Genomic DNA, 11,420 nt, shown 5'->3' with positions numbered 1-11,420 from the left:
GCGCAGGCTGTGGACACAGGCTGCTCGCCACCGGCGCTGAGTTGTCGTGGGCCCACCGGATGCACTGCACGCGCCGGCTCTGAGTGCCTCCACCGCACGTCCGGCTGCAGGAGCTCCAGTTCCCCAGGGACCAGCTGCAGGGGACAGGGTGTGGATGTGTGAAGCACTCCCCCCGCTCAACACGCAGCACAGTTCTACCGTGCCACAAGGGAAGGTAAACGAGCGACATTTGTGGGAAAGTGCACGCACCTCGAGACCACAGCGTTAAGTGAAGGAATCGGACTCGCAGGCTTCGATATGGCGTGATTTCTCTCACCCCAGAAGCCCAAAGCAAAGTGTAGATAAATAAAGCACAGAATAAAAGGTAGATAATAGGAGACAGACAGACAGATCTTTTGCAGATGGGAAGGGACCGAGAGATGGAGGGAGAGGAGGGGATGTAGAAAGAATGAAGATGCGTTACGTACAGGCACCGACTTCTCACCCCAAAAGCAGCCACTGCGTCCTGCGAACAGGTGCTAAAAGTCTTTTAGAAAGTGAAGAGGAAAAAAATTGGTCCACGTGACCCTAAAAGGAAGAGGCCCCAGTAAGGAAGGGGCAGTGTCCTGGCCCGAGACAGGAAGGTGAAGTAGCAGCGGCCAGTGAAGTTTCCCAGCTGCTGTGTAGACAGCGCTGGCTGTAGCCGCAGGGCCCGGACTCCTCCCCAGCCTGCTCCTCCTGCCCTCCTCCCTGTCCCCCTTCCCTTCCACTGGCCTTGCTTCCACCACCCTTGCAAATGACCCACTCCAGAGCAGTGTGGCCAAGTGGCCGTTCTGCCTCTGCCTTTCTTAAAACAAAAACTTCAACATTCGCAGGGTAAGGGACCTTTCTGCTCCTGTTCACCCCCTCGATAGTTACCCTCCATGCTCCCCACTGGGAAGCACGTTTCCGATGTACATATTCCACTGTGAATCTCCAAAGGATAAGAAGAAATCTGTTTTTAGAACCCCCCCCCAGTAACATTATGACATCCAAAAAAGGGGGTAATTTTTTTGGCATTACTGAAAGTGTCTGGGGTTCGAATTCTTAACAGTATCTCGAAGTTCTTAATTTAATCTGCTTGTTAAAGGAAAACCCAAATAAAACCCACACTGTGCAACTAACTGGTCCACAGGTTTTTCTTCTCTGTCTCCATGTGATTCCTTAATCCTAATCTTGATTTTCCTACTCAATTCATTTGGGGCAGAAGCTGGGTGGTTTCTGTCCTGAATCTTCTGCAGATTTTTTTCCCCACTGCAGGATTTTGTGAAGAACATCTCCATAGTGTCATTTAACATATTCCTCTGCCCGTGGTCATTTCCATCCATTAGGGTTTGGATCTAGAGGCTTTATTCATTTTGGGTAGGATTTGTTTTAATGACTGTTTCATTAGGGGTAGCTGCTTTTCCAGCAGGAGGTTCATAACATCTGGGCATCGTTCATTTGATTACCAGTTGTTGACAGGTGACAATATTTTCCCTCAAAGCCGCATTTTTATTTGTCTTTTCTGCATATAAAAGAATTCCTAGTTGGGTGTAGTGGTGCATGTCTGTGTGTCTGTGATCCCTTCTTCCGGTGACAGCCGCTGCTACTGTGTCTCTATGCTGCTTCTTTTGCTTGCTCTGTGTGTGTCCCTGTGTGTCTCTGTGTGTCCCTGTTTGTGTCTCTGTGTGTGTCCATGTGTGTGTCTCTCTGTGTTTGCGTGGATAGAAATAGAAAATGGTAATGCAAATTTTTATACACACAAAAAGCAAATATGTCAGGGTTGTAGGAATCGTCCCAGTCGGCTGTGGAAACACTCCCCATCATTGGTGATGGCATAATGAGCATTTTTCATTCGCTGTCATGCCAACTACTTATACATCCTCCTTCTAGGAGATTGGCTTCAGCCTTGCAGCTGTAAGGAGTCTGCTGTCAGTGGCCTGAGTGGCTTTTTCGGCTCTGTGTGCTTCCAGTTGTGATTTTGTTTCTTCCCATTTTGCACACTGCTCTCTGCGTCCTGCAGCCTTGTGAATTTTAACTGCTGTGTCCACACCGGGGCTGCCACAGACATCCTGGCTGCGGCAGGTTTTCCACATCGCCTTGGGAGCCTCTGTCTCTGTCATCTTACCCATTTCCACTGGGCTCGCCCATCCTCCAGCCTCTCTCGAGAGAGCAGATCTCTACACGGAATCATCTTGCACAGAGATCGCCCCAATCACTTCTGGAGGTGCCAAATATCTGTCTGAGTTCACAAGCAGTGCACTGGTACAAAATGCCTCCAGTTCAGCCCAAGAGACTCGAAACCTTTGCCTGGCTCTGTATGATGCTGAGGGTCCCGTAAGCCGGAGTGAGCTGTGTTTTGAAAATAAACAGGGGCCCTGGCAACAGCTTTGACTTGATTTTCCTGAATGCACCAGTGGGAAGAAAGCAACTGCTTGGTATTCCCCTTATCAGTTGGGGTCTTGAGGCAGGATGCAGCGGGGCTCAGCCATCTCCTCCACCCAGCTGTGGTGCTATGCACTGCCAAGGGCCCTCTCGTGGGTACACCTGTGCGGTTCTCAGGGTGGGGGTCACTGCTTCCCGTCAGGGATTCAGGTGGGTCTCCTGGCATCCGTTTTGAATCCAATATCCTTACTGTTCAGCAACTGTCACAGTTTGGATCTGGAATGTTCTCCAAAGGCCATGTGGTTAAGGTTTGGTCCCAGGATGGCAGTGTTGGGGGAATGGACCCTTGCGGGGGGGCTTTCGTGGACGGAGGTTAGGTCATTGTGAGAGGTAACTGTGGGGCTCCACTGCTGCCCTGAGATGGGTGAGCCTCCTTCCCTACATGCCTCTCCCATGACATGGCCCCTGGCCATGAGACTAAAGCAACAGGGCCAGTCTGTCATGGGCTGAAGCTCTGAAACAGTAGGTGAAACAAAACTTTCTCTTAACTCAAATGATCTCAGTACCAGCACACTGACAAGCACAACAGTCATTAGATAAGGTCAATGAAATGCCTTTTCTCTCCACTTTAAAAAGTGAATTTAACACTTCAGTTTTGGCCATGTAATGCTTCCTTTGGCAAAACCTTCCCATGAGGGCTGAGCAGAATACTTTGTCACAGCACCAGCAGAGCGGCATGCCGCCACAACAGGACAGTTTGGACTCTGAGGCCATCTCTGGCTTCCACTCCAACTCGCTCATGGCTTGATCCCACCTGAACCAGCCTTTGCTTGATCATGGGTTTAAGATCATAAGTCTCTCAGCGGTTTCTGCTTTCATCTTGGAATTTAGTTGCTGTATCAGCAAGCTTTCCCATTGTTGGACACAACACCTGACACGCATGACTTCAAGGAGGAGAGGTTTGAGTTGGCTGATGGTTTCAGGGGATTCAGTCCATGGTGAGCTGATTCCAAGGCGGGACCGTCACAGAGGAAGGAGATGGTGGAACAGAGCTGTTCAGCTCATGGTGTTCAGGAAGCAGAGCAGGGGAATAGTGCCAGAGAAGAAGGGGACAGGGACTGGATACAGTACCCAAAGTCACACCTCCCACGAACTACCCAGAGGCATGCTCACTAATCCATTATGGATTTCTTAATCGAATGAAGTTGGTGTATCAGGATTAAAGATCGCAGTTCTTTTCTCTGTTGGTTCTTGTTGGAGCTACTGTATTTTCCAGAGTGATTCTTGGCTTCTGTGTGGATGACTCTTTGCTCCATGGAAAATGATTTAACACAGAAGCTGTCACGACACATACCAGCTTGAAGCCTTGATGAACACGAGGCTGTCATAGCACGAATCAGCTCGAGAGAGGGGAGTCCCCTCTCCTGGCGGCTGTAGAATCACAAAGGCTGCGCTGTAGAATTTGCCGGCAGGTGCTTCTTGGATCCTTGATAGACCTGTCAACACGGTGTTCTCAGCACATCTGTCGCAGGTTTCAGGCAGGCTGTTCCTAATTAATTGCTTTGCCTCCCTAAATGAGCTCTATTGGCCTCCAGGACTATATGCAGACACTCTCAGGGCCCAGAGGTTATGACAGTGGTCGATGCGGTCTGGCGGGGTGGGATTGGCTGAGCTTTGAAGATACAGCTTTGTTTTCATATGAGTAACTACAGCATTCTCACATGTGTGAGTAATTGTAGGTCCACCACACTTTAAAACGAAATGTTTTAAACATTCAACAATAAACATCTGCCTCTTGGAAACCACTGCTTGTTTTCATTGGAAAAATAAATCCAAGTTAACAAGCTAAACCATGTAGGAACCCTGTAAGTGGGGCCACAGGTCAGCAGAACTGGGCAGAATGGGAAGGAGAGAAGCTGACCCCCTCAGCCCATCCGGTAGACAGCCGAGGTGTCTGCTTGCTGTCCTCACTGTCTGCTGTTGGAACTGACAGGGGTGCTTGCATGGCATTGTATCCAAGCAATCAGAGATAGAAGTTGAGCTCTGGAAGAGGCAGTGACCTTGGGGATCAAATGTGTGCTTGAGAGCTGCAGATAGAGCTGGGGTTGTTGGAGAGATGGAGCTGTGCTTGTCTGCACTCATGGCTAGAACAGAGCACTCGAAGTCTCCATGTCCCTCTGGGGTCTGGCAGCAAGTACATCAGGAATGGCACAGCAGGGAGAGTGTGAGAATGCTGGTGAGCTGTGTGCTGGACCCTGCTGCTCGGGAGCCCCAGGTGGTTGCCCAGGACACATTTCCCAGCAGTAAACGTAGTGTTTGCTACATTCATGGCACAATTGCCATCCCATGACTGACAACCGGCTGGCAGGAAACACAGCCTGGAGATCAGGCCCTCCTCTGCACTTGGATGCTCACAAGCGGACGCCTCCTACATTTCCTAAATCACACCTCTTCGTCTTGTGAAACTGAAGGGGAGATCCACAGCAAGCCAGACACAGGCGTGGGATAACTTTTCATCTCGAAATGCAGGATTCTCTGCTAAAAGTATGCAAAGCCAAGGGGGCAGATGTGAAAGCCTTCTTCCAAGGGAGGCGCTGTGAGCACTGACTTCATGAACTGCAGAGCCAAAGGCGTGCAAAGCTTCCCTGCTGGAGGTCAGTATGATAGTTTTACTGGGTCTCACTCTCCTGTCACAAAATCTTATTTTAAAAAGAACCAGTGAGATCCACAGAGGTTCGTTTACACAGGGAAAGCCAGGGAAAACAGAATTAGGAGAAACACACATGGAAAGAACTGGCCTCTGTGCTCAAAGGGCCTTAGAAATTCCGCACTTGCATCCCAAATCCTTGAGCTGCAGCTTCTATCTACAGAACACTGGCTGTTGTATTCTGTCCACTTAAACAAAAACTCTGCCTCATAAACTTTAAAAGGAAAACCATTAGATCCCAAAAGATGATGAAACTATGGCTCTTTATGAGTCTACCCTTTTACCTGGTTTCCACAAAAAAACTGGAAGGCTGAGTGTTCGAGCAGAGAGCAAGGCAGGAGTGATCTTACTTTCCAGCCTTGTCATCTGTATGGGGAAACTAAGCCCAGGCATGCACAGTGACCAATCAAAGGATGAGCGGGGACAGAGCGGAAGGGACAAGGATCACAGCACTGACTCCTGCAGCAGGGTGTGCAGGGAACAGTATCCACACGCTTGGCTTGGTGCCCACTCAGGGACTGGAGAAGCAGACTCCTGGGTGAGTCTGGGTGGGCCTGGGGCAGAACCTCGGGGTGCATCTCGTCCCGGGACGATTCCTCTCTGTGTTGATCTCCGGCTCTGCTTCCTGGTTACTGTGAGCTGAGCGTCTTGAACCTTTGTGCTCTTCTGACACCGTGTTCCTGTCTTGCAGCCAGCTGTGGAAGGTTGTGGTGCTGGGCCTGTTCACCCCTGGGGACAGTGCTTGCGTTGCTGAGATTCCTCTTGTACTGCCTGCCAACAGGCGCAGTTCCCTACGAGAGACTCCCCCAGCTTCTGTCTCCGAAGGCTGAGCAGGCAAATGTTCTTCAGGTCGCTGTCTGCTCTGCAGCGCTCAGCACCTGTTCCGTGCTTCTCTGGGGACCAGATGGCCTCCTGCACGGGATCCTTCCTGCCCACGGGCTTGCTGCAGCTGCACTAGAAGCCTGGTGTCCTGCTCTGTGCTGACTCAGGTTCCCTGCACCTCTCCTCCTCTGCCCGGAGGAGCACACTGAGAGTACCAACCACACAGAACCGTGGGGGTGGGAAGGGTCACCCAGGCCCAGGGCATCAACAGCCATCTGCTGCCACCAGAGCCCACTGATTCTGTCTTCAGACCAAGAGCTCCTCCTTCCTCGGTCTGAGGGAATCTAATTAGGGTTAGTGTAGCTCCCTGCACTGTGCCCAGGAAGAAAAACAGGCTTGTTTCTGAGAGAAGACAGAGCCGAATCTTGGGAGACTCCACGGATCGAGTTCTGTTAGGTGTGGCTCAGACAACTGTAAACACTGCAGACAAAACTAAAGTGACTTTGCACTCAGGCAGATGGGACACGTTTCACCTTTCTTTAAAGAGATTCAAACTGGAAAAAGTCTGCAGTGAAGATGTTTTATGCAAGTGATTCGCGCATCCACCTGTGGTGGGCAGAGTTTCTCTTCAGAGATGTCTCCGTCCCGCAGAGGACCACAGAGTCCTGCTCATGAACAGCTTAGTCTCAGCCACTCTGAGGGTCAGCAGGTCCCAGTGTGGCTTCCTCCACCCTTGCAGGGACCTGCAGCAGAACTGGGGCTCCCATGGGCCCCTCCCTTTCCACCAAACTCCAACTCTGCTTCCCGATTCCCTGGCAAATCTCACTCATGCACCCCTGGCCCCCATGCTGGCTGTGGACTGGCATGGCTCCCTGAGGCCCTGCTATCCAGATATTTGGCCAAACAGTCTAAATATTCTGGTGGAAGTGCTTCCCAGATGCGATTAACATTTAAACTAGTAAATCAGATTTCTTCCAACAAATCAGGTGGGCCTCACCCAATCAGCTGAAGGCCCTAGGTCTCCCAGGAGGAAAGGGGTTGTACTGGTGGGGGGCCTTTGCATTTGATCCTGAGACTGCAGTTCTTCCAGCCTGCCAGGGCCCCTAGAGAGTGTGGACTTGTCAGTCCCTACAACCACATGAGCAATTCCTGAAAACACAGTTCTTTTTGCACACACACACACACACACACACACACACAGAGTCATTTCATTCTGCTTAGTTTTGTAGTACTGGGGGCAGAACCCAGGGCTCTCACACTGAGCTACATCCACAATACATGTATGCATTTTCTTTTCTTTTTTGGTACCAGGGATTGAACTTGGGACCTTGAGCTTTCAAGGCAGGTGGCAGCACCACTGAGCTAAATCCTCGGCACTGTATTTATTTATTTATTTATTTATTTAAGACAAGGTCTTGCTAAGTCACTGAGTTGCCCAGGCAGGCAGGGCTGGAACTTGCCGTCCTCTTGCTTGAGCCTCTCAGAGTGCTGGATTTCTAAGCATTGCTACCACTGCACACAGAACTTCAGTGGTTCTGCTCTCTGCAGAGCCTTAATACACCCTCTTCGTTGTGCCTCATGCACACGCCCCTTCGTCACCCTTCCTCGACCCAGTTCTGCCCTGGTGAAAGCTGGTCTCCACTCCTCGGGCAGGAAACACTGTGAGGTTGTCACTGCTCACAGAAACCTGCTGTTCCCACCTGCACTGCTCCTAGCTCCCTTGTGTTCCAGGGCCCGGGGCTCACCCACAGGACTGAGAATCTGTCTCTGATCCAGGGTACAGGCTGGGCACAGGGACCAGTGGGTAGGGGCTCTGAGTCTTACGGTTCTTGGGCAGAGAGGGGTAAGGAGCCATGGGAGAAAGAATATCCCCAGATACGAGTCCAGCTCTAAACACTGTCACGGAGTCCATGCCAGGAGTTTATTTGGTCCCTCCACATGCCAATGAGTCGACTCTGGTCTCTCCCTGCCTCACACAGTGTTTGCTAGGCCACCCATGTCCTCTGCCCTCTAGTCCTTCCTGAGAGGAGGCAGAGGGGATCAGAGTTCCAGGAGCGGGCAGACTTCCTACCAAAGCACCAGCCGGTGAGCCCTCAGGCTGCTCGGCCATGGCATCCCTGCTGCGAGCCCTCAGCCCAGCTTGAGATGAGGAGGAGACTCTGGATCCAGTACTACACCTGTGGGTGTGGCTGTGACCCACAGACTTCCAGAACAGGTGTGGCGTGGCTATATGCGGCTGGGGGGACACAGGGTCCCCCTCTCCCTATTTAACTGATTTCACTGATGAGTAATGGGATTGCACATCTGTATCTGCAGAAGGTAGGAACTGAATTATTGACAGGAAGTGCTGGAGTTGGACACCTATGCTGACTGATAGGACAAGGTCCCAACTGTAATGAACAGTGAGAACAGCCAGCAACAGTGAGTCCCACACAAATCTGACAGGGGTAAAATGAGGCTTTTGCAGAAGCCATCGAGAAAGTAAATGGGCAGCTTGTTGGTAAGATGTGAACTGAGTACAGTAAGTCAGTGCCTGTGTGGGACCCCCCACACCAGCCAGAACCTTGGGCTCTCTTACCTCTCCCACAGGCGGAGGAGGTGAAGGCGATCATATTCTACAAGCAAAGCTCAGAATAGTTCAGTACTTGGTACAGGGCAGGCTTTGAACTGTGAGCTTTGAACCATGGTTGTAGCTCCTGATGCACACAGTACCCACATTTATTTACACGGATAAACCCATGCACAACCCAGAGTCGGGTGCTCAGTGAGCCCCCCTCGCACAGAGGAGGAGACGGAGGCCCAGAGATGCTAAGGACCTTGGCCTCAGCCACCCAGGGCCTTGATGGTGGAGTTCACACAGCTGGAAGTTACAGCCAGGAGACCCGGGAGAGGTGTGCAGTCACGGCTGCCTTCATTGCAGCCACAACAATAAGAATTCTGCGAGGCAGGCCTGAAAGCCCAAGAACAATCCCAATGTGAGTCAGTCACTTAAAGTCTCTTCTTCCCTCTAAAATGTCCTGGGGGGGAATGCAAATATTTAGGAAGTATGAGGGCTTACTGTCTGAATTGTATAGCTGTTCACTTTGTCAGGCAGGCCTGTTTTTTAACAGTAAGTCCAGAATTCACTATTCTAGGTAAAACTGTGTATTTCTAACTTTAGCTAATTATCCACAAGGGACAATGTTTTAGAAATTTCTTAATGATTACGTAGTTCATTGTACAAAATATGTGGGCCTTGCTCTTTCCAAGCCAGGTTCCTGTGCTCTCCAGGAGAGTCTTGTTTTTCTCCAACCCCTGAAATTACTCCTGCCCTTCTAGGGGGTCAGATATCTGCCTCCCAGATACTGGGAAAAGCTGACCTTGTGCCTGAGGCAAATGTAAAGATCCCACCAGTGACTCAGCCTCCTTGTTCTGCCTTCTGAGACCAATGGAGGACATGGCCCCATTTACCTCTCCAGGTGACACTCGCATCTTAAATCTCATGGGATTCATTCCCTGGCTCTCTCGGGCAAGAATATCGAATTTCCATGCTACCACAGGTGTTCGACTTCCCCTCTGTGGCTTCTTCATTGTGAAGCAAAGATGGCTGCGTTCTTCCTCCAGTTCCAGGCTTCCTGCTTTCCGGTTTCTGTGTGGTCCCTCCCAGGCACATTCCTCCAAGGGTCCTCGCCGGGTTCCCGAGCTGATTTCCTAGGATGGCTTCCAGCAGTCCTCGTCCAGGGGCCTGGGTGACGACCACAGCCTGGACCATGGCTTCTCAACTTTGGGCTTCTGAACACAAGCTGTGGTGGATACCGCAGGGGTTCGGGCAGTCAGGACCCTCCGTACATTTTATGTTATAGTTCGTGGCATCAGGGATCCCAGGAATGGCCAGAAATCCAGTGGGTTTTCAGGGACCAAAGAAGTGAACTGAATGTGTACTTTACACAGGTCAATCTTTAAGCAACTGACACCTCATGGCATGGGTGTCTACACCCTGGCCGGGGTCTCAGGTGTATTCTCCATTGTCAGGTGCAGAGGGAGACAGTAAGATGATCTCATTCACAGCATCAAATCCATGCACTCTCTGCGTTGCTTTTTGAAAGGCTAGGTGGCTATAAATGAACAGAACTGAGAATTCATATTTTTGCCTTTAAAAAATTATAGTTAATGATGACTGAATGGTGGGAATAAAGCATCATGGGTGTTCATCAAGGGTCCAGATAGAGAATTCAAATGCAGAAATGACAACAGATCCAGGGGTGTTTACTCTGGTGTCTGTAAAGCAAGAGGATTTGATTTTTTTTACAATGATTTCTAAGAATCTGTATGTTTTGTCTTGAAAGCACTCAAATGGCCACCATACCAAGATCTAGGGGTGCTGGTGATGATTGCCGTGGCTGAGAAGGGCTGTGGCTGGGGTCTGCCAAGAACATATGGGGGACACTGGACTGCAGAGACTTCTTTCGTGATGGGGCTGGAGCAATTCCATTCCCCACAGGAAGAGCTTCGCCTGGTGGCACTTGGAGGAGAGTAACTGGCTTGCAGAAATGAACACATAAATCTCAGGGAGTATTTATGTAACCTCTGAGCTCCCAGACCTGTGAAACTACCTCTTCCTTTGCCTCATCTTCTTTAAGACACCCGTGGGTTAGTTATTTCTTACGCAATCTTAGGGACCACTGGTTGAATTTTTCTATTAAGTCAGCCTCAGATATTAATAGATTTTAGAAGGTTATAAAGACTTATTAAATAATATTATAATATTAATACTTATTAATACTTTAGGCATTTAGATCCATAGTTAAGATATAGTGCTACTTCATGCTTTGAAGGCTTCAGTTGTTACACCTCAGAAGTTATCAAATAATGCTGTAAATTCATCTGTTGTTCTTAAAACATTGGTCAGAAAACTAAGGGAATATGAGGAGGAATGTATTGTACTGAAATGCCATTAATGCCATTGGCTGTATTATTATTGTTGTTTAAAATTTTATTTTTAATAGCACATGTTTCCAGTGCCTAAGGATTACATTCCTCATGGGGAGTCAGCACACACACACAACACATCTTAACTCTTCTTTTCCCTCCCCTCTCTTCCTCCCTCCTCCCCATCCATGTCTTGGTCACCTGCCCATTTGCTGTGTTATAATTGGTATAATTTACTAGTCTGTGTTACGAAGGAGTCCAATGAGTCAGTGGTATTCACTTGACAGATGTAGAACGACATCAGAAAATCCTTTGTCTTATAGTTAAATGGTTTCACAGATGCTCGCTATTCTTTGGGTGAGTCGAGGCAGAGAAATCCTGCATTTAAAGACCTCATCCTGTAGCTTGGCCGCTCCACATGACTCAAATTGGGCCAGCAGCCAACCAGTGCAGCAGTAAGGATAACTCACTCTGAAGTATCCTACGTGGAACATAGACAAGTCTGGGCAGCATGGGCCGACTGTGTTGTCTTTAATTGCCAATATGATGTCAGGTCTACACCGCACAAATGGCCATGTGAGAATTGCGTCAACACTGA

General features: G+C 49.6%; 1 protein-coding gene across 1 annotated transcript in view; it reads right to left on the bottom strand.

The window, feature by feature from the left end:
• The window catches only part of Adamts16 (ADAM metallopeptidase with thrombospondin type 1 motif 16), a 124,125-nt gene that overhangs the window by 5,948 nt on the left and 106,757 nt on the right, over positions 1–11,420 (bottom strand). The window contains exon 20 of the mRNA XM_010606128.2: positions 3–134. Within this exon, the coding sequence (XP_010604430.1) occupies positions 3–134 (132 nt within the window). The remainder of the gene's footprint in view (positions 1–2; positions 135–11,420) is intronic.

Source organism: Fukomys damarensis, unplaced genomic scaffold, assembly GCF_012274545.1.
Source record: "Fukomys damarensis isolate Sample0158 unplaced genomic scaffold, DMR_v1.0_HiC HiC_scaffold_1, whole genome shotgun sequence".
Classification (NCBI taxonomy): domain Eukaryota; kingdom Metazoa; phylum Chordata; class Mammalia; order Rodentia; family Bathyergidae; genus Fukomys; species Fukomys damarensis.
Note: the sequence above shows the minus strand (reverse complement) of the source record. Positions and strands in the feature narration are given on the sequence as shown.